Source organism: Cryptomeria japonica, chromosome 8 (genome assembly GCF_030272615.1).
Source record: "Cryptomeria japonica chromosome 8, Sugi_1.0, whole genome shotgun sequence".
NCBI classification, from domain to species: Eukaryota; Viridiplantae; Streptophyta; class Pinopsida; order Cupressales; family Cupressaceae; genus Cryptomeria; species Cryptomeria japonica.
In genome coordinates, this window is record NC_081412.1 from 410527802 (window position 1) to 410552105 (window position 24304).

General features: G+C 36.5%; 1 protein-coding gene across 1 annotated transcript; it reads right to left on the bottom strand.

Annotated features, from left to right (window-relative positions):
- Positions 1 to 19487: 19487 nt before the first annotated feature.
- Positions 19488 to 24168, bottom strand: LOC131028569 (uncharacterized). The gene is made up of 6 exons (XM_057958875.2): positions 23334 to 24168; positions 22608 to 23236; positions 22289 to 22481; positions 22137 to 22201; positions 20476 to 20686; positions 19488 to 20052 (listed from the first exon to the last, which is right to left on the bottom strand). The coding sequence occupies exons 1-6, from the start codon at positions 23454 to 23456 to the stop codon at positions 19684 to 19686; spliced, it is 1590 nt and encodes a 529-aa protein (XP_057814858.2). The 5' UTR covers positions 23457 to 24168; the 3' UTR covers positions 19488 to 19683.
- Between the last annotated feature and the right edge of the window lie 136 nt (positions 24169 to 24304).

Here is a 24304-nt window from a genome sequence, read left to right on the forward strand (position 1 = left end):
TTTATTGTAGACATGTCTTAGGATTCGTAACCTGCTATAAAATAAATCTCACAGAATTTCGTTTATTTGCGCAAAAAAACAAAGATTTATAAAAATAATTGAAGTTATCATATCTCACTCAAAAATGATGATCTAAAGCTGATTTTTTTACTATAGAGCCGTGAGATGATCATTGACCTACAATAAAAATAATCATGAAGATATTCACAATAATTTGAAAGATGTGATAAAATCTTTGAACAACCTGCAATCTTGCCTAGAACCTGATCTGCACAATGTTAGTCTTGATTTTTTTAATAAAACACCAATTAATATCAGAAAACCTCATAGAATATGAATTTAAAAGACAGGTGTTATTTGCAAGATCCAATACCTATACCTGCATGCATACACAAAATTTCAAATTAGAGTGTGGTTGATTCGCGTTGGGTTCACCAAAATGTGAATGCTAATATTCATCATCAAATTCAATTAGAAATAAAGAGAAATTGTGAATCCCTATCTAATCAAATAATTCTAAATAAACCAATGAAATAACACAATCAAACAATAAAAATTTAAAATAAATCAATTCAAACTCCCTATTCCATGATCACATGTAGCTTTCATTGTTCTTCTCTTCTTTGTGGTATGATGGCTCTTAGATATCATGTTGACAACCTGCAATTGACACAAATATTTGAAGTTCATGATTCAGAGGAATTGTGAAGGATTGAATGCTCGATTTATAGATAATTGGAGATAATTGATTGAAAGGTGGAATAGATTGATCAAGAGGTGGAACTCAGGTGAGCTCACATGTTGATTGATAGTTGAACTGTTGATTTAGAGGTGAAACATAATAGATTGAATAGATTAAATGAGTTAATTGATTGAGAAAAAGTTGATTGAAAGATGAAAAAGGATGATTAGAGGAAATAAAGAGGAGGAGATAGTTAACTGATTGAAAGTTGATTGAGAGCTTTATTTAGAAAAAGCTAACTAAAAGATAGAAATAGAGATTGAAGAGATAATTGAATTAATTAATTAATTGATCGAATTAATTAATTTAGCATGTTCTTGAACTTTGACTTGGATTTTTAATTTAATCTTTGCATGAGATTTCATTCAAATATTGAATTTATTTTAAATTCAATTTGTTATTTTAATATATTTAGAACTTGACTTTGATTTTCAATTTGATTTTTGAAATCATGCACATGTATTTGAAATTAGAAGAAATTGGAAGAATATGAATTTGAATTTGGAATTAGAAGAAATTAAAAGAATTGTGAAATTAAAAGAAATTAGAAGAATTATGAAATTAAAAGAAACAATTAGTTAATTAAATAATTTAAAGAAACTATTTAATTATTTAGAAATTGAATTTAATTAAATAATAAAGATTATTTAAATTAAAGGATTAAAATCATCATTAATTAAATAATTAATATTTAATTAATATTTAGAAAATGGCTAATGATTAATTGAAAATAGATAGAAATTGAAAAAGGAATTTATTTAAATAATAAAGATTATTTAAATTGGGGAATTTATCATAATTAATCAGAATTAATTAAATAACAAATATTTAATTATTATTAGAAAATGGTTTAAATGATTAAACGGTGATAAATTGGAATTGGAATAATTAGTAAGATAATGAGGAAATATGAAATTAGAAGAATAAGATTAATTAAATAATTAAAGAATTATTTAATCAATTAAAGGAATAATTAGTACATGATCAATGAGACATTTTTAGGTGTCTACATCTACCATGTCAAAAGCTTACTTGAAAGAAATGAAGTAGCAAAAGACTTCCCCTCCTTGTTTGTCTCATACCTTTTCAATCAAGTGTCTGAGTGTAATGCAATGCTTAATGGTAGATTGCTTTGGCCTAAAGCCCTCTTGCCCTTTCACTCTTTTTCCCTCCTTTTCAGCCCAAATATTGATTTTCTTTCTATCATGCTCCCAAAAAGTTTACCAAAAGAGGATTGATCATTATAGTGATATATTTGAGGGGTTATTGATGCCACCACTTTTGAGCAAGGGAATGACAACACTAATTGTCCAATTTGTTAGAAACCCACTTTGGATGACTCCATTGAATATTCTTTTGATGTGAGGCGTAACGATTTTCAAGCCCCATCTTAAGTGTTCTACTTGAATTCCATCTATGTCTCAAGCTTTACCCACCACGATCCTTCTAATTCCTTCCTTAATATTGTCTGAAGAGAAGATTTTAGTTCTTGAACTGATTATCGGAGGGGTATCTTTATCTTGAGCTCTCTCATATAGTTGCTTTATATTCTAGCCATTTAAGATCTATGATATTATTTTATTTGATTGTGTCTCTTTGTTGCAACTCTCTCTAGAAGCCTCTTGGGTTATGCCTCCTAAGTAACATCAACTCTTTTCTTCTTGCTTGCATGTAATCCTCTTATTCTATTCTCACTAGCTTTGTATATTCCTTGTTATTACCCCATATTTTGGTCATTTCTTTGTTTCCTTACAGTCTTCATCATACCATGGGTTTGTAGGGAATCTATTCTTGCTACTCCTTTTAGGTCTAGACCTTTTGCATGATTTGAGAGCCCTAAGGATTATAGAGGTCAACTTGACATTGCCTATCATTTTCTTGTTTGAATTGACCAACCCATTGGCTCCCACATCATGTAGTTGTTTTTTCAGCATAGTTTGAAAGATTTCTTGGTTTTCATGTGTCAAAAGGATTGTCCCTTGAGTGACCTCTTTCTTTTCTTATTTGTTACATCTTCTTTTGGTGTTGATTGTCTTTTTGCATGTTAATCTTTACATATATTGGGTTGTGATATGATTTTATTTCTATGAGATAATCCTTCACCTCTAAATCTATTATACTTGTCATAAGTTTCTTTGAGCTTATAAGATAATCCACCAGACTTTGACCATTATAGGTGTGGCATGTAATGTTCCCTAAGCTTGGCCAAGCCTTTAAACCATTGAATATAAACAAATCATATAAGATGAAAACTCCTAGAAATTCTGCCCCATAATGCATGATAGCTCCCTTTTTATCTTGAAACACTCTTTCCCATTTTTGGCTCCCTTCTTCATTTAACCATAAAGGATTTCCTCCTATTCCCTCTTTATTATTAAGGAAAAGATACTAGTCATTGGTTGTTATAGCATTAAAGTCTCCAATTAAGATGATTTCATCTTTGTGGTTGTATACAGATATATCCTTTTTCAAGGTTTCACAAGGGTCCTCTTTTTCTATTTTCTTCCTCTTATAGAATTTTGAACCACGAGGAGCAAAGTAGCATGTTGCAAGATAGATTGTGATCTTTTTAACCTCTATTTTTATCCATATTTATTGCTTATTTGGGTCTTATTTTTCCACATGTATAATTATTTCTCACTATTCTCTTACTAAGATTGTTACTCCTCCATGGCCCTTTCCACTTTCAGTTAGTTCATTCCATACTGATATCTTCATATATCCCTCAAAATTCAGAACCTTAAATCCTTCATACTCGCGTGTCTCAAGGAGGACAATTGCGTCCATCCCCTTCACTATGGGCCCTAAAATGAGTCATCTCCTCCAAGGGTAACCTCTACAATTCCAAATTACCATTGAGAGGTGTGCAAGGTGGGGTGTCTTCCTATTTACTATGTACTATTTTTTTGTTGAACTGGGCTTTCCCTCTACACATCCAAGCTTTGTTACCTGTACTTCTTGATGCTACTACTTTTTCACATTCCTTCCTTCTCCCTTCTAATTGTAAAGGGGTTAAATCTTCATATACGAAGAATTGTATACCTTTGAGAAACCTTTTGTTCCTCAAAATTTTGTTCTTGTCCTCTATGCTTTTCAATGTTACTCTTACATTTCTATTTCTACCAGTTTGTGACACTCTATTAATTCACTTACTTGATGAATATGCCCTATCCACTCCAACTTATCTTCTAGAAAGTCTTTTATTAACCTATTGGTATGCTCACCTTCTCCATAGGGACTATTTTATTCCTTAATTTACAGATGGTCGATATATAGAGGCTTTCTAAAAATTATTGTTTTAGGTAGTCTAGGTCATGGGTTCAACTCCCTACTTGTTAAGAGTGTGGATGAGGGTCAGTTGTACATCGTTCGAGAGGTTGTAAGGGGTGCTTGACTTGTAAAGAGATAAGCTATAGATCACTAGGCTATACTCTAGACTCACACATCTTGAGTTTCCTAGTGGTGGAGAACCTTTGCCCTTGAAAGAGAGGACACACGTTCAAATTCCATAGGGGTAAGGTGTGTATGCCTTGTTTGTTGCACAAACCACTTGAAATGGTCAATATACACAAATTATTATACTATCAGTCATCACAATTATAGATATTTACAAGGTGTAAGGTATGTACACCTCCATATAATAAAAGATTATTATAGATATTTTAAAGATTTATTATATGTACTATTTGGTCATCACAATTATAGATATTTGCAAGGGGTAAGGTATGTACGCCTTGTTTGTAGTATAGTTGGGTGTCTCCTCCATCGGGTACAAGGTAGTTCATGCAAGGTAGTCCCATATTGTTGTAAGTGTTTAGACCCATATGCAAACTACTCGAAAAAATAAGGCATCAATTGAGATTTGGTTGAATAACAGTTCTTTAATATTCCCACCATATGTGCTTGTTAAATAGAATGAGATCTTTAGTGCCTCTCATAGATTATTCTTGTTCATAGTGAGAACCGTCAAAATCAATTTTTTTAGTCAATACCTATTTTAAAAGGGAAATAGAGGATCAAGTGAGGGAACATACCTATCAACTATAGGTAGGAGTAGGAGGTTCATTAAGATAAACTTGTCTTTGAGATCTCATATGTCCTAACATATTTTTGAGGTACCATAGGCACCATAAAATAAATAGTCAAGAAAGAGAGAAAGGTGGATGAGATGGAAATAAGATGAAAGGACTTATCACAATGAATTCTCCTTTAAATCAAGCTCACCAAAATATGTATATTCTAAATGTGTGATGTAGGAGCACCAGAGTAGTTCAAACCGGCATTTGGATTTGATCCCGGTGATATATCGATCCCGGTATTAGTCTAGTATTTGTTAGTTCTTACCGGTTGGTCTTGCATTGTATGGAGCGAAGATGAATCGGGTTACGGGTGGTTCCCGTAACTTGTAGATCATTGAGCGATGTTGTTTTGGGCCTTGTCCGATGTTTCCGGAGGACTGTGTTAATTTTTATGCATTTTGGAATGTTCTTGGTGATTTGGGCTGACATGTTATTGTTTACAGGTTCCATCATGAATCGGTTGGTCTTTGGTCGACTTGATCGAGTTGTTATTGCTTGTGGATGGTATAAATAGAAAGTTTTGAGAATCATTTTAGAAGACAAAGGTCTGAGGAAGAAGAGATTGAGCAAAGATGTAGTTTCCAGAGAGATTCTGGCTTGAGGGGACTGAAGTCTGAATGGACTGAGGTCCGAATCAGTGCAAAACAATGCAGACTATTACCAGAGGCCTATTTGTCGAGTAGAAGATTTGCAGATCTTAGATTTGTGTTGTAATCTTGGGCTACGGTCCAGCATGTGTAGCCGATGAAGGCTTATGTAATTCACTAAATGGTTATAATGATTGATTTATCTAGTTACCGGTTATATCGTGTGTTACTTCTACCTGTTAGGGTTGCTCTTTATCTATTTACCGGTTAGATCTTATGTTGTGTTACCGGTTGTCGGTATCTTGCATGGTGTTTTGTGTTATAGGCTGCAAGGCGGGGATGTCCTTCATTGGATCTCCCTACCTTGATTGCATCAATGTGACTCATCACCATTTTGCGTAAATCACAAATTGGAGATATATATGTTTTCTCATTGTTTATTTGACTATTGACAAATTATTATTTCTCATGTAGAAAAAATAAGTGAAACAACAAAGAATTCAAGGGACCACTCTCATCATGAGGAAAGGTTTCACAATGGATGCTGACATTATTTTTTTAAGTTGTGCTAACAACGCTTTGAGTAGTAATTTATGTATATAGAATGTTTAAAGAATCTTGTTAGGTTATTTCAAGGAATTTGTTCAAACAAAAATCTTATAACTTTAAAATGGCATCGAGATCAGCAAGTTCCATGATCTTTTTAGTGATCATTTTGTTCTTGAGTTCTTTCCTTAGTTTTGGGTTGTTTAAAGGTTTAGTTAGCACTTGATTTAAAGATTTGTGAGTTGAATGTTTAAATGTTTGAAATTTAAAAGTTGAAGCCAAGTCTATAGTTGCTCTTAGCTTAACCAAGGATGAAGGACTTGTGATGTGCTCTTGTCTCACTTCTTAGGTTTTATATTATTTTTATATTTTATAATTGCATGTATGATAAAGATCTATTTCATGTCAAAAAGATGAATTTAAACCAATTCTAAAACTAACACAGCAACAAGTTTTTTTTTTCACCTTTTATTTGACCAATAGACCATTCTCAAGATTTATTTATTTTCAAATTACAAAATTTGAATAATCCTTAATCATTATAATCATTTTTCATCAAAAAACATATTTCTTAATTTAAATATTATTCTCTTTTATGTATAATTCTAAATTACTGTAATGTACCCAATCGTACGGTACACAACGTCACATACCGTTGTGATGTATCGACACTCTCTTACAACACAAGACCCGAGGGCAAAGTACCCCGAGGTAAATACTCAAGGGCAAAGTACCCGAGGGAAAATACCCGAGGGAAGCACTCGAGGGCAAAGTACCTTCAACACCTTCGACCCTCAATCAACGACACTCAACACCCTTCGGCTCCAGGCGTAAAGTTCCACTCGTACGGAAAAGTAGGCCGCACACCTCCAAACACTCCGTATGACAATGTTACTTCCACTGAAGGATCCAATTGTAGATAATTCCTCCGTCGATAAGATTATTGTAGATACGAGAATGAACTATCAACACAGAGTATACACCAACAACATTGAATAGCCAAGAACTAGATATTTGTAATTATATTTCCACATGGTAGAGATAGATCAGAAAATGAAGTACAAAGTGAAATATCATAAATGATATCACCAATGATCGACTAGGGTGGCTGCTAACCACCGAAACTGCAATTACAAAATAGGGAGGATCTTGCACCTCTGAAATTGCAATAGTGCCAAACTCCAATTGGAATTCGCAAATACAAAGAAAATATAAAATTCACCATACCTACAACTATGCCAAACTCGACCTTGAATTCGCAAATACAAAGAAAATATAAAATTCACCATACCTAAAAACTCAACCTTATAAATGGGCTCTAGAAATTTTCCCGAAGGGTTACAAATGGGCCGACACCAAAAAGTTTATAACTAACTAATTAATAAAAAGGGTCTGAAAGATAATATTAAGTACAGGGCCATACAATAATTTATTTAAATTGAACTGTTTAATTATATTGGGGACATTACAATCCTCCCATCCCAAGAATCGCTTGCCCTCAAGCAATTACAGACTTGGATGTTCCAAGATTTGTTCGCTCTCCCATGTGGCATCTTCAATTGATAGGTCCTTCCATCGAACAAGGTACTCCTTGATGGTGTGTGACCTCATCTTTTTCTCTCTGACGTCGATGATCTCTGCGGGCTCAAAAATAAGTTTTCCTTCATCATCAATGGGTGGAAATTCCTAAGAAACCGTGACACCTTTTTCAAGGAGTTCCTGGATCGTCCTCTCTATCTCATCTTTAAACTTCTTAGGGTGGCGATAGGGTGTGGTGATAACAGGCTTAGCTTCTTCCTCTACCTCGATGGTGTTCTCAAAACCTCGGTGTGGGGGAATACCAGGTGGAATGTCTATGAAGACCAAACTGTGCTTGCTCAACACCACCTGAAGCTCGTCATCATGGTAGTATGCATGTTTCCCACACAATGGTTTGGTCGAGACCAAGCAATGTGTTGCCCAGACGATGTCATCATGTCTTAAAATTTCTTCCATCCGTCTAGTCAAAATTTCCCTCGTACTGCCATTGGACATTCCTCTTAGTACCACCTTCTTGCCATCCACTTCGAATGAGAATTCCATCCTCTTGAAGCTCTGTGTGTACTGGTCAAGGGTCTCCATCCATTGAATGCCCAAGATGACATCTGTATCATCCAAATCAACCACGAAGAAATAATTCGTCAATGTGTAGTTCCCCATGGTGATGTTGAGTTGAGGAACTAGATGAGTACATGATAATAGATTTCCTTCTGCCACCTTGACTTCGAACCCCTCATACTCCTCTGTATGCAAACCCCTCCTGGTGACTAGTAATGAGTTGATAGAGTTGAGAGTGGCCCCGTTGTCGAACATGACTATGACCTGTTGCCCTTGGAGTGTACTGCGAACCTGAAACACATTGCACCCTGGAGTGTCGGTCAAAGTGACAATGGCACCTCCCCTCTGAACTAGTGTGGAAATTCTCTTTGCATAATTTATGCTTTATTTAGCCTCCTTCATGCCTTGTTGACCATCTTCCTCATTCTCCTCTTCCTTGTCAAACACCACTTCAATGCCTAAGCATCGGTGCCCTAGTTCCCATGGCTCCTTGCAGGTAAAGCAAAGTTTTCTTCTCCTAAGTTTTTGCCTTGTGGCCTCATCCAATGATGGCTTCTTTGGGTAGGGTTTGTTGTCTTTCTCCTTCGAGGCTAGGGGTGGTTTGTCATGCGAGTAACTCTTGGAGGAAGAAGACGAGGTGGCCATGTAACGAGCCTTCTTGATTGCTTCAATGAGCGTGTTAGGGTTGAAACCAATGACCCAACCCTTCAGGGGTTCCATTAGCCCATCCATGAACAACACAACTTGTCTCCTTTCCAAGATGTTTGTTACCAACACTAACAGTGTCTAAAACTCTGTGATACTAATCCAGACTACTTCAGTTGAGCCAACTCCTTGAAGTTGAGCTCTGGATCTTTTCCATCAAAGCGGTCTATAAGTCTCTCCATGAAATCCACATATGAAGTTACTTGATCGTGACCAAGGGTGACCATCCCATGATTCCACCATTCGTGAGCATCTCCCTCCAAGTGAAGCGCTGCAAACTTGATCACCTCATCCTCAAGCATCGGGTTGAGCTGGAAGTAGGTATCTACTTTTTGTACCCATGCTCGCGCAAACGTTGATCCGATCCCATCAAAGGATGATAAATGCATCTTGCCAATTTTCCATTTGATGTCATCATTGTAGTAGCCACAACTCCTACCATCCAAATATTTCATTCGTAGGTCTATGTAATCCTTGAAGGATATATCCCCCTCATGATCCGCATCTCTCCAATCTTGTCTCAGCTACCTCTGCATCTCTTGAAGTGGGCTCTCGTTCCCCGCTAGGAGCTTCTGTTCTTTGGGGAAATGTTGGCATCAAAGGTCAAGAATATGAGCGTTGTGTGTTAGACCTTCTCATGACGAAATTATCGCCATGTCCATTGTGTTCTCCATTTGTTCTACTTTCTGTCAATTTTTGCCAATGTCTCTTTCATGAGTTTTTGTCGTTGTTCCCCTTTGGCCATAGCTTCGTTGAGCTCAGCTTGGCTCTTGGATAGCTCCCTTAACAAACTCGTGATTTCAACATCAAGATCCCCCATTCTATCCACAAAACAGTATGTCCTTCTGGTGTATACTTTGAGCTCGTTCTGCATCCACTACCCGACGGGCTGGCAGAATCACTAGCTCTGATACCACTGTAATGTACCCAACCATACGATACCCAAATTTCCATCGCACATCACGTACCACTATGATGTATCGATGCTCTCTTACGACATGGTACTCAAGGGCAAAGTACTCGAGGGAAGCACTCGAGGGAAAAGTACCTTCGACACCGTCAACCCTCAATCAATGACACTTGGCACCCTTCACTCATACGGAAAAGTAGTCCGCACACTTCCAAACACTATGTATGACAATGTTGTTAGGCCCAATAAGGAAAGCTAATGTACTGAGAGGGGAGGGGTGAATTAGTACTCCAAAACTTTTCTTGAATAATAACTTTACTGTTATGCATAAACAGAATAGTGCAATAACATAACATAAAGTTAAAACAAATAGATAACAATCATACATGATTCACTCCATAACACATATATTTTGGTTACACAAAAACTCTTGGTTAGAGAGAAAAACTGTGGTGGGGATGGCACCCACAACTTCACTACTGCAATAATAAAGAATGCTCAGTTAGAGCTACATTTAGCTATTTATGATAGCTTACCCTGTTAGGAGTAACAAGATCTATTAGATCTACCTTGCTAAAGGATTTTACAACATTAATTCTGAATGTTGCACCTGGTTAGAGGCTTTACAATTTATAGACTTGGTTAGAGTCTTTTACCCTGTTAAAGGTTTCTCTTTCAATCTTCACAATATTACAATAAAATCATTACAAATATTTGCAACTTTACATCTGAAATGTTATAGCAGATTCTATGTGCTCAGAATAAGATTACCTTGCTTATAGCATTCCTCGGTAACCCATATAGTAACTCGGTAAACCCTTCTGTTTACTCTGTTCTTCGACTGTTCTCTGAAAACCTTCTCGGTGACCTCTGTGTCTCTGTAACAGTCTTCCTTCATGCATACATGCACTTCACTCATGTTGTATAAATAGATCTCTTAAAACGATGATCCAATTCATTGCTTCGATCTTACAAACAAGATTCCTCGAATGAATAACTAAACAAAATATTTCATTGGTTAGATTGTCCTTGTAATCATACACAATCTTCTAGTGCAATTTCCAATGTAATAACGGTTAGATGTGCCTCGATCTTGTAACATGTTTTCATATGCATGTCCAGGTTCAATGTATCTGGTAACACGTTTCACTTGGTGAATATCAACTCGGTGTGTCATTTTTACTGCTCGGTAGTCTCAAAAAGATACTCGGTAGACAACTCAGTGTGTACTGCGTTCTGTGACTGCTTTTTGCTGTAACCGACTAGACTGTGCATACCGACTTTTCTATGTATATACCGACTGCATGATTCGATAGTGCTAACCGACTAGAATATATAGTATGACTTTGAATACAAAACTAATGGCAACTTGATAAGTAGTAACAATCTCCCCTTTTGACATTAGTTGAGATGTTTGACAAAAACTACTTTCAAAGTCATAACTCAAAAATCTATATACTTTGCAAAATGACTATACTTGACAATATATACAATAGTCACTAAAATAGTATAATCAGATATACTCCCCTTATCATTATATTGTACATAACTCTGATTTTGTGCTCGATTCTGTGCTTGTGTGCTTTGCTTGCTCTGCATACTCTGCTCGATATACTCCCTTGTATACAATACTCAAAATTGTATTATCAAAACTATATCACTCCCTAAATATAGTATATTACTCCCCTTATGTAGTATTACTCCCCTTTTTTTGACAAACATCAAAAACTTAATTTCCATCTGGGGGCGGTAACTGATCAAAAATAGATTTATACTTTTTTCGGGTGTCGATGAGTGCGACAAAGAGTGCATCCTTTACACTTTCCATTAAAGAATTTTGTGCTTGAATATTAGCCAATAGTGATATTAAGCCATCAAGAGTGCTTCCCTCTTGTGTAGTAGATAGGCATGTAGCTCGGTTAATCTATTCTTGAACTGATGAGAGATGAGGAAGGAATAATGTCTGGAGTGTCATTATATCCATCCTGATCTTATGCTCTTCATTTTTGAGTTCTAACTGTTGAGCCATGAGCTGTTGAAGCTTGGTATAAAAATTCTGAACAGAATTGGGCTCTGTGGTCAACTTATTTGAGAGATCAGTGATCTCTTTCTCAAATGCATCAGTTTTATTCTTGATATCTTTAATGAATAAGGAAAATGTATAAAGTTTCTGAAATAAATAAAGAATATGCTTGAGTTGAGGGGACAACTCAGCAATGAATTTGACAAGCTTGACTTTTCCTATAGCTAGAGCTTTTTGTACCTCTTCTACCATTTTTGCAATAAGCTCTTTATCTTTTAGCTTGCCCAAGTACTCATATGCATCAACTCCAGATGTTTCTATTTGAGTAAGGAGTTCATCCAGTTGAATGTGGATGGCGGCATCGGTTGACACTATAGGTGCTGTTAGCATTTCTGTTAGCAGTGTCTTCACCTTTTGTACTACTTTATTCTTCTTTTGAATGACCATTTATTTTTCTTGTTCGGCCTTTGCTTTGCATAGTTCACCGAAATCAATAAGTGTGTGCCCCTTTAATTTTGAAATATGCACATTGGGCAGCACTATTGGTTTAGATAAATCAACTTTAAAACTATGCTTTTTCACCTTCTTCTCTTTACCTTTGGTCGGTTGTACCAAGACAATAGCTTGTGAGGCTTGCTGACCCTCGGTAGGTTTCTCGGTAGATGCAACACTTTGCTCGATTCCTGTAGCCGTTGTGGTGTCCTTGGGTGTCTCGGTACTGGGGGTCTCAGCTATAACATTTTCAATGCTTGACGGTGCTTGAGAGGTCTGGTCTTGAGTTGTACCTTCTGCTGCTTCAAACTTGTGACCTTCAGTGCCTTGTGTTGTATCTTTAGGTGCTTCAGTAGTGACAGGTGGCTTGACTGGCGGATAAGGTTGAATGTGTACTATCACAGATTCACTAGATACAAGTTTTGCATAGGTAGTGCCTTCTATCATTTCCTGCTCCGGTGCTTCTACATCCATGACATCTTCATCAATTTGAATAGTGTCAGCCAGGTCTTTCTCGGTAGCATCAGGACCTTGCTCGGTGACATCAGGATTGTGCTTCATGACATCAACAATTTCAACTTGGGATTGTTCACTGCCATCCTTTATTTTGAATATTTCCTACCATTTTTCTTTTGTTTCATTTTCTACATCAATATATAGCCCATTCATCAATTTCAAGGCTCTTTGTTTGACAAGAAATTTAGAATTATAGGTTGTCAAATGCTCCTTTATTTTTGCTACAGACATATCAGGAGATAGATAGACTAGACTTCTTTCTCTAATTTGTTTCTCTAAGTCCATTGCATATTTCCACCTGTTATCAATATGTAAGTATAATTCACTCGGAAGTGACTTTACTAGTTCTAATGGAGCTAGCCAAAACTTTAGAAGTGTGCAAATGGCAGCTTCTTCAATTTGTCTCTTCTCATCATTATTCCTAGTCTCATACTTGACATATCTAAATCCTGCAAATCCACCATATTCTTTAAGATTGGCACAAAAGTTTTCAACACTATGAATATTTACCTTTTTGCTCTTTACAATCTGGAATTTGTTGGCATCTTCTGATTCTGTATCACTAGACTCTTTTGCCAAAATGAGTCTTCGAGTAGATTTCTTGTAGGTCTTGGTTACCTTGGGAACAGTAACACTCTTTTGTCTCTTACTCGGTGATGCAACAAATGCTCTAGTGTTAGGTCTCTTTGTTGGTGGAGTCGGTAGGGCCTTTGAAGTGTCCAGTTTCTTTCTTTTTAACACTTTACCCTTAAGCAATTCAGTACTCAATGTTATTGCTGCCTCTTGAGCTTCTGATTCCTCTTCGGTAATGGCAAGAGTACCTTTGACAGGTGTAGAGGAAGATTCTTCTCCAAATTTCTCAGATAAAACCTTTATCATCTTTGTAGCCTTTCTTGTAGCTTTAGGTACTACAATGCTCGTTTTAACTTTTTCTTTCACTTCTTTATAAGTTCCATATCTTAGCTCGGTAGCATGCCTTGGCAGTGTAAGATATGCATCAATTTGTTGTTGTGTGATGTCAAAGTCAATCTCGTAACCCATTGGTGGCAAAGATTGAGTCCTTGGTTCTACAACATTCACATAACAGTAATCGGTGTCTACCTCAAAACATATATCATCCTTATATTTCTCTACTAGTTGTGGTGGAATCTGATACCTGTTGTGCATCTTCTCTTGAAATTTGTTGAAGTAGTCATCCATGATATCATTAAAATTATCTCCCAATTTCTTGATAAATTCATTAATTTGATAAGTGATCGATCAGTGTAGCTCCCAAACTACTTTACCGACTGAGGGAAAGAACTTCTCAAAGTAGAAAAACATGCATACAAGAAGTGAACCAAACTTCAGTGTATTTGCTGAGTTGTTCTTCTTCGGCTTCCTTATTGTGTTCAGGTTCTCAAACAAGTTCTTCAGTAGCATTTCATATAAATCTACTTTCATTCCCTTTTTCTCTATTTTATAGGCTAAGTCAACTGTTGCACAGGGTACACTGTTTTCCCTTGCTGATTGGAAGAAACAGTAACCAATTACTCTAATTGCAAACATAAGTTCTGCATCAATGACATTATTCAATTTCAGTCCTCGGTAATTAGATTCTACTCCAGTTAAACTGATTAACTCCTTCTATGATATCATCTTCTGTGCTCGTGCATGATCATAGATAGGATACCTGGTGATCACATGAACGATTTCCTTGATGATTTTGAATGGTTGCTCTTCTAGCCACATAAAATCATCATGAACTCTGCTTAAAACAAACTTAACCCACTGGGGTTTGAACACACAGGGATAGGCTAGGGCTTCAGTTAATCCCTTGATTTTGATATGCTCGTACTTGCTATCCATTTTGCCATCGATACATAGCTCATCATATGTGTCACTAATCTCAACATGACCGAGTTCTTCAACATGGCATTTGGTGAAGAATCTAACATCTTCGACTAACAAGACTCGATCTGAGATGAGTGAAAAGGCAGTTTTGTCATCCGGTTCAGAGGCAACTTTAGGAGTCAAAGTGTATTTCAGTGTGGGCTTCTCGACATTCTTGACAACTACAGGATCTTGGATCTTGGGTGCCATTTGTAAATTTCAGATAAAACTAGCAAACTATCCTTAGGGTTTGATGGTATACAAACGACAGACGCTTCACACTCGGTAGATAATAGCAATTTGACAAGATCAGAAAACCAGCTTAACAGTGTGATGAGATTTGATGTAAATACCTTGGATTCGCTCTGAATGAGATTTGATCGCCTTGATTCTCTCTGCTTTGCTCTTTTGAAAACTTGGTGAATGTAAATGATCGTGAAAATACATTTAAGTACACAAAATACCTTATCGGGCTCCGTGTGGGTTAGGTCAAAAACATTAAATGCACTCGGTTTACCTTTAATCGATTTACTCTTTTTTCGTTTTAACCGAGTAACCAAATTTCCTTCATTTACCGACTTGACAGGCTTCCTATATACATCGACTTGACAGGTTTCTTGTAAAGTACTTTTGATATAATTCCAAACCTACTAATGCATCTTAACCATGTAGATTTTGGATTTAGTACATAATAGAATAGGAATTGTTATGATTTTAACTTTTAGAGAATGCAGTCCCTTCATATCTTTTCTGATTAATTTGGAATAGGTGCACCTAACTCGGTAGGTAAGGTGCTTTCTTCATCTGACATGATTTCCTTCTTTTTCCAAATCATCTTGAATTTTTCTTTTATCTCTTCAGTGTCTCTTCTAGGTTGATCTCTGCAATCTCCAGCTAAATGTCCAACTTTGTGACAATGAAAACATGCCATACCAGGATTTCTCCATGATCTTCAATTGTTCATTCCAAATCTTATAAAACAGTTGGCACTTATATGTCCATATCTTCCACAACATTCGCACCATGTCCTTGTATTGTAATTCCATGGTACTACTGCATATTGTCGGTAAGGATCTAGGTGAGTTCGGTAACCTCTAGCATTTGCTCGGTGTGCAGACCACATGTGGTTCTTTTGCTTAAGCTAGCACTTCTCGGTACTATGTCCATATCTATTGCAGTTTCTACAAAACCCTTTGAATTTGGCCTTCTGATAGTTGTTAATAGACTTTGTCCTACATTGATTAGATGTGTGACCATATTTGTTACAATTGTAACAATAATCATTGGACTTAGTGATATTCGGTTGCTTACTTTTTCTGATCTGGCATATGTTGGCAGTATGACCTTGATTTCCGTAGTAGTAGCAAATAGGCTTCTTCCTTTTGATGTTATTCCTGTTTCCAACTTGCTTTGATGATTCTCCTCTCTCGGTAGTATGAATTCCTTTCTTGGTAGATTCTTTTCCTTTATAACCAAGTCCTGCATCTTTGTTGGGTCTTCTTGTATTCAGTTGCTCATCCAACATCTTTGATGCTTCATAACTTTTCTTCAATATTTCTTTGAATTTCTTCTCTGTTTCAAGTTCATTGGTCAACCTTGATACTTCAGATTTCAATGCTTGATTTTCATCATTCTTCAGAATTGCTTCATGATGTGCAAAACCTAGTTGATCTGTCATATTTTGTTGAATCCTAGTTAACCTTATGATTTCATCATTCTTATCAGATACTGAGACTTCAAGTTGTTGTTTCTCTCTCTGTAGATCTCTTTTCTTTATCCTCAGTTGTCCTCAATGCATCTAGATTTTCAGTCATCTGTGTACTGAAATGTTCATGTTCTCTTTTCATTGTTTTTAGTTGATCAGCCAATGCTTTGTTCTTTTCTTTCAACACTCCAATCATTTCTTCAGTCTCTTCAGATATACTATTCTTAGATGATGTCTCAATTTGTTCCACTAACTCTTGAGAATCCTGCAAGTCATCAGATAATCTTCTTCTTACTTTCAGAGATTTTTGCATTTGCCTTTGCATGTCTGTAATCACTTGATTTGCATGATCCAGCTCTTCTTGCAGATACACAATCCTCCAAGATTGTTTATAGCCTTCCATTGATAAGATCTTTCTCTTTAGGTAGTTAAACCCTTTTCCAAGATTCAAGCTCTGATACCAATTGTTAGGCCCAATATGGAAAGCTAATGTACTGAGAGGGGAGGGGTGAATCAGTACTCCAAAACTTTTCTTGAATAATAACTTTACTGTTATGCATAAACAGAATAGTGCAATAACACAAAATAAAGTTAAATTAAATAGATAACAATCATACATGATTCACTCCATAACACATATATTTTGGTTACGCAGAAACTCTTGGTTAGAGAGAAAAACTGCAGTGGGGATGGCACCCACAACTTCACTACTGCAATAATAAAGAATGCTCGATTAGAGCTACATTTAGCTATTTCTGATAGCTTACCCTGTTAGGAGTAACAAGATCTGTTAGATCTACCTTGTTAAAGGATTTTACAACATTAATTTTGAATGTTGCACCTGGTTAGAGGCTTTATAATTTATAGACTTGGTTAGAGTCTTTTACCCTGTTAAAGGTTTCTCTTTCAATCTTCACAATATTACAATAAAATCATTACAAATATCTGCAACTTTACATCTGAAATGTTATAGCAGATTCTATGTGCTCAGAATAAGATTACCTTGCTTATAGCATTCCTCGGTAACCCAGATAGTAACTCGGTAAACCCTTTTGTTTACTCTGTTCTTCGACTGTTCTCTGAAAACCTTCTCGGTGACCTCTGTGTCTTTGTAACAGTCTTCCTTCATGCGTACATGCACTTCACTCATGCTGTATAAAAAAGATCTCTTAAAACGGTGATCCAATTCATTGCTTCGATCTTACAAACAAGATTCCTCGAATGAATAACTAAACAAAATATTTCATTAGTTAGATTGTCCTTGTAATCATACACAATCTTCTAGTGCAATTTCCAATGTAATAACTGTTAGATGTGCCTCGATCTTGTAACACGTTTTCATATGCATGTCCAGGTTCAATGTATCTGGTAACACGTTTCACTCGGTGAATATCAACTCGATGTGTCATCTTTACTACTCGGTAGTCTCAAAAAGATACTAGGTAGACAACTCAGTGTGTACTGCGTTCTGTGACTGCTTTCTGCTGTAACCGACTAGACTGTGCATACCAACTTTTCTATGTATATACCGACTACATGATTCGGTAGTGCTAACCGACTAGAATATATAGTATGACTTTGAATACAAAACTAATGGCAACTTGATAAGTAGTAACAAATATAGTATGACTTTGAATACAAAACTAATGGCAACTTGATAAGTAGTAACAAATGTTACTTCCACTGAAGGATCCAGTTGTACGTGAACTATCAACACAGAGTATACACCAACAACATTGAATGGCCAAGAACTAGATATTTTTAATTATATTTCCACACGGTAGAGATAGATCCGACAATGAAGTACAAAGTGAAATGTCATAAATCATATCACCAACGACAAACTAGGGTGGTTGCTACTACGATTACATAATAGGGATGATGATTACAGAATAGGGAGGATCTTAACTGGAATTCTCCAGAAAGTTTCTCGAAGGGTTACAAACGAGTCGACACCAAAAAGTTTATAACTAACTAATTAATAAAAAGGGTATGGGGTTGTACAATAATTTATTACATAAATTATTTGCCGCTTAACTTCACATCATTCTAGCCATTTCAAAATTCCATTCACAAAATTTAATTAAGTGCAAAAATGTGGCCATTTAACAACTAGGATGTGCTTTATGATGGAGGGATTTATAGTTGGAGAATTTAATCTTTTTTGGAAAGTTTTATTAGATTTATGTAGCTTTCAACAAGATCTACTTTTATGTATTTATTGTGCGTCTAATTAAGTGATTAGAAATGTGAATTTAATGACCATGATGTTTGATGTATTGTAAATGGATTTATGTTGGTTCAATATGTATTAATATTTCTTTATTAGGAAGGAATGTTTTTTATTGTTTGGTTTTGTAGTTTTGGGTATTTATGTCTATTTTAGAGAAAAAATTTATGGCTGATAAATTTCTTAGTGTAGAAACGGTCACCCATGTTGATGATAAGGACGATAAGAAATATAAGAAGAGTAACCAAACCTATAAGATCTACTTGCTGAAAGCAAGTATATTTTGATATCAATATTTTAAGTAAGGCCATATAGAAATTATTATTACATTAATCAAAAACACTTTTTGAGAATTTTTTAATTTAGGCAACTTTGATGCTCATTGTTCCTCAAGAGCTTGCAAAGCATTCATTTTTTTTAAGGGTATAAAGATTGTTATTAATTTATCAATTTTTGAATTTCTTGTGTACTAAATTAAGATTTATCAAATATTTTAGTGTTTAGGTATTTCATTTTTTTAAGTATCATAATCATTCAAATTTTGTGTTGCAAAAGTCTTCTATAATTATTTAGTTTCATAGTCTAAAGATAACAAACAAGATGATAAACAATAGTGCTCCCATCTCCTATCATTAGCATTTCAAACAACCCTATCTTGCCTATTGCAATAGTCATCCCTACTTTAGAAGTGATGTGGTCTCATGTTTGAAAACTCAATATCCCTAAAATAAATTTTATGACATCATCTTTCACACTTTCTTTCTTAATTTAACTATTAATATTTTAATTTTCTCATTCATTGAACATAACAATATTATCTAAATTAGTCTATATATTTATAGTTCACATTAGTTGATTAGTCTGAATGACAAATGTTTATTTATAAAAATGTGTACTTTCCTTTGCACTTACAGTTATAAGTGAAAACAATATTTTCCAAAAAAAACAAAACTATAATCAACTACAAACATCAAACATCATAATCATGTCGAAACTAATTTTTAAGAAAAAATGTTTTACTCATCTCAGATCTTTCCTCTTAGAAAAATGAAGGAATCTGATAATTGCACTGATTGAGTTGGCGGAAATCACGAAAGGCTGTGTGGAGTCAAAGTTTCCATGTAAAGTCGAAACTACAAATAAGCTTTTCCAAGCATGGAAAGTAAGTATATCGAAATTTTATGCTCCTTTAAAGTTACCATCCCTCGCTTCCCTTTCCATTTCTTCAACTTTTTGAAATGCCTTGGCTTTCCTTTCATTCCAGTCCTTTAAGGACTCATAAAAAGTGACGGGACCAGGTAGATTGCAGGGTCCTGATTCACTGGCAGTTTTAACCAAAGATTCCTTCATAAATCTTCTTTCAACCCTGTCTTTTCTAGAGCAAAACATGGATGTAGAACAGATCTCCTTGGCTCCCTTGGGAACAGATGGTTTGTATCTCAACAACTTGGCATACTCATTTAGAAGGTGAAACATATAATCATACACATTTGTTATATTCACCTCGTTCTTCAAGAAGTCACTAGCCGCCTTCCCTATGGCCTTCGCCTGTAAGATCAGAAAAGAAAGTTAGTCCACGATTTGAGTCCGAGGCACAGAAATAATTATCTAGTCATTAGATGCATCATGACATCAATGGCTGGATGTTTCATAATTATTTTTTGACTTCTCATCGATGAGGATCATTTCAACCTGTACAATCACTTCAAACAAACTTAACACAATTTTTATTGATAAAAAATAAAGAATTTAGTTATGTAACATCCAGCCATCAATGTTATGATACAACTATTTCCCCTTATGTTATGATACAACTATTTCCCCTTGACACACCCAATGTCAGAAAGGCTGCAAAAAGTATCAGGATATTTATTCTACCAACAATAAAAAGGAAGTTCATCCACACAATCTCCCAATGAGATTTCGCTTGATTTTCCTTAGTCTGTAAATAAGATTCAAGAATAGCCATACCTCACGAGGGTGATTGTTTCCCCAGTCAACTGCAACCTTAATGGATTCACACTTTCTGTCAAGTCCCACTGGCCAGTAATCCTCCAGGGGTATCAGTCTCCTTGAGAAAAAGTCGTGGTATATGGGTTTCACAATGAGGGTTGGGGAATCACAGGCCAGAATGTTCTTCAAGCTCACAGACCATGCAGATCCTTCAACGTATATTTTGTACCTGATAAGAATAGAGTGCCGCATAGACCCATTACAATAGAAGCATTGAGGTAAAAGAATATAGCAGCTCCTGAAAAAACATAAACAAGGTCTAAACATGGGTGCCAGTAAGCTTATTAACAATGAGGATGGTGTCCCAAAAGTTTTTTTTGAGCTTATTATTTTCCTAGCTGGTGTTGATAGGTTACTACTCCTGGTCCTATCTTTTGTATTGAGAATTTCAAGTTAAATCTTATTGGAATTGCTTTCTGACCATTATACTGACTTGGCTTAGTAAGCCACCATTCAAACTTGGAACAAAAGCATCCCTGATAATCTTGAGCTACCAAGGTTACAGGTTCCTGTGTACAAAATTAAGTTTAATCATAAGACCAAGGAAACTTACAAGTCCAGCGAGCCTACTGAAATCCCCAACCCTGGATATGGGCCACTTTAATTTACAGAAAGCCTAGTAATTTATAACATTTACCCAAGAAATTATCATGTTTAAAAGGGAATCCACATTGCATTATTGAAGGGTAGGTAAAAACATGATATAGGGGATACAAGATATAATGTTCTTATTCTCCTATTCCCCGTAGTGGCAGAGGTGACAAGACTGAACTTTTTTTTTTCCCCCGGAAATGAACCTAAACGGCATTCATTGAAGTGAAACTGAAAGCGGTGGAACATGAATTTTGAGCCAAAAATCTGGAGCTGTGATTTTTTTTTGGCTGAGCGGCATTAGCTTATGCATTTTTGGGGTTTTTACCAAAAGCAAGTGTATGTCAAATGAGTTTTTCATTTTGGGATTGATTTTTCTACTACTCTTAGTGCAGATTCCTAAAAATCACTGTTTGCACCATCTAAGGAAATTTCATGACAGAAACTTTGAAACCCTTTTTTAAGTGAAAAAAGTATGAAATTGCAGATCTTGCAGATGTTTTATTGCATTGGTCTTATGATGAAGAACGTAATTTTCAAAGAACTACTTAAAAACATATGTACCCTCATATTTAAAATATTTAAAATACTTAAAAAACATTTAAAAAATCTCATCTATAAAGCAGAAGAACTACTGCTTTGAATAGAAATCTTATAATAAAATTTGCATAATATTCCTCCTAAAGAAACTGCTGAAAACCATCCGAAATTTTTGTTGTAGCTTTGACTGTATGAATCCCTCTGTTTGTGTCAGCTCATCCGGAGGACGCTTCTGGCATAGGTGTTATAACCTACTTAAGGGCAGAGATTCCAATATCTATTTATGAAAAAAAAAATTAGTGTATGACAGCATGCTCTTAGATTAAAAGAAAGAACTCTGTATAGGACTCTACGCTTACATCTGAGAACTTTGTGGGGAACTTGTAAAAAGTTGTCAGAAGGGGGTTTCCGCTCCTTCTTGATAAAGGCTAATTACTGAAACAAAAAACCCAGCCATAGCACATTGAAACCAAACGCATCATACACACCTGTGATCGCACTGGTCGGATAATTTAGATTTCTTATAACCTTCTTGCCCTTCTTTCCACCAGTCCTGCAGAACATACAAGAAACCCGGTTAGACTGTAGAAATGCAATCTAATCAAACAAAGAGGAAACGAGAGGACAGCCACTTAATTACCTGAATGTAAAGGCGAGCGTTCCAATCCTGACCTTCAGAAGCATTACACTTCAAGAGATCCTTCCTGATATCAGCAACGAAAGGATTGCCCTTCCAGTAGGCCGTCGAGTCTCTGTCTTCCCATTTAATCTTCTTCGTGCCCTTCAGGATGTCAGTGAGCAGCCCTCCCCAAGGTCGTATGTTTATTTCCGACCTGCAAGAGAAAAAACAACCAAATAGAACTTCAATATCGACAGAATCAAGATGACTGACCTAAATGGACACCAAATTGGGCTCTGGAACTCAAGGGTAAAGAGAAAAAAGCAGAACATCTATTTACCAACCCCAGAATGACCAGTCCGGAAAGGGGATATCGAGCGTAACGTCATCAGCACAATAACGAAACAGAGGAGGCGGGGGATTGGCGTCACTGTAGTCCCGGGCCTTAACTATCGGCCAGTCCACACAATCGAACATCAGATCCAAATCGGGAAGCAACCCGGGATAGAATTCCATGAGCTGAATAAACCCCCAAATAGAGAAAATGTCTCTCGTCTGGAAGCATTGGTTGTAAATGATGAGATACATTCGGCCATCTACAATCGTTAACCTGAAAGATGCTTTCTTCTCGAAATGTTCTACCATTTTTAGCGTGATCCCACTGGTGCGCCATGGCTTCAGATCTTCGTAAATATACCCGAAATAAGCCGGGCAGGAGGGCCTGGTCAAAGGGTCCCATTTTATTCCTCCTTCAATTCGACGAGACGTGGAGCAGGTGCTTCTGACCGAACAATTAATGCTCTGCCTCACTTCCGATTTGGGCAAAAGCGGAGACTGAGGTAGAGGCGGAGGCGGAGGCGGAGATATGGGCGGGACTGAGGCAGTATTGTTCTTAAAACCATTCTTTATGTCCTCCTTCACCACTGAAGGAGGCTCTAGCTGTCGATTCCCCGGCACCACTAGCGTTAACTGCAATTACAACAAACAGAGGCGTCAGAAGACTTTGAGCATTCATTACTCTACTGACTAGGAATTCCAGTTCATTAAAAGCCGATCAAACACAAACCCGAGGCCTGAAAAAGAATACGAGGAGCAGCAGTAAAAGCAAGACGAGAAAAAATGTTGGGATCCGGCTCTGCCGATATATGGACGACCTCTGTCGCAGCATCTTGCCAACATTATAACCCATGTTCTGCGACCGTTCCTTCTCACATCAGCTCAGACAAATATTAACTAGACCTTTGTTAAATCTGCAAGTCGGGATTCTGAAGACCCAGCTTTGGAATTCTAGCCTGTGGGTATTGGATCTTAAGCCCAGAACAGTACGAGAAATCAGAATTCAAGATCTGAAACTTCACACCCAAGAAAAGAACAATCTTTCAGTTCAGCGAGACAGACCCATAGTTTTTCATTCTTTTCTAGATTGTATTGACTAAGTGATTGGCAGGCTCTATACGTGTACATCATTGGATGGTGATCCTGTAAACCGCTGAGTCTCGGAAACATTACTTAACTCTTCATTTCATAGGAATATTCTAAGAGTGACGATGAGAACCAGGTGTACCTTAATGGGCGCCCCTTAAATCTTGTAATTCAACGCCATAACGTGAGTGGAAATTCGTGGCAGCGTGGGAATCGAGATGTAGAATACGCCATATACTCGGTTGGGCTTGGCAAATAGTGAAAGGCTTTTAGGTTTTGGTCATTGGAACGACATGTCGAGTCCTCCGCCATTAGATCAAACATGGTCTTTTCCGATTCTAACACAACACCCATTGATCTTTCGTTCCCCGCAATTTGCGTGGAGCGCATTCCGTTAGTGCTCTCGCTAATACAAACTGTTTCAACTTCCCATCCCTGTGGAAGCTGTTCCGCCATCCGGACACATGGATTCAACCTGCGTCCTGACCCGTGATTATGGGGTGTGCCTCGTGGTTTGTAAGGCTCAATGATGTGGAGGGACCATTTTATTCGTTAATTTTACAAATATCAAGAAGTGTTAGTAAATGGAGGCTTTCTAAGGATATTGGTTTAGGA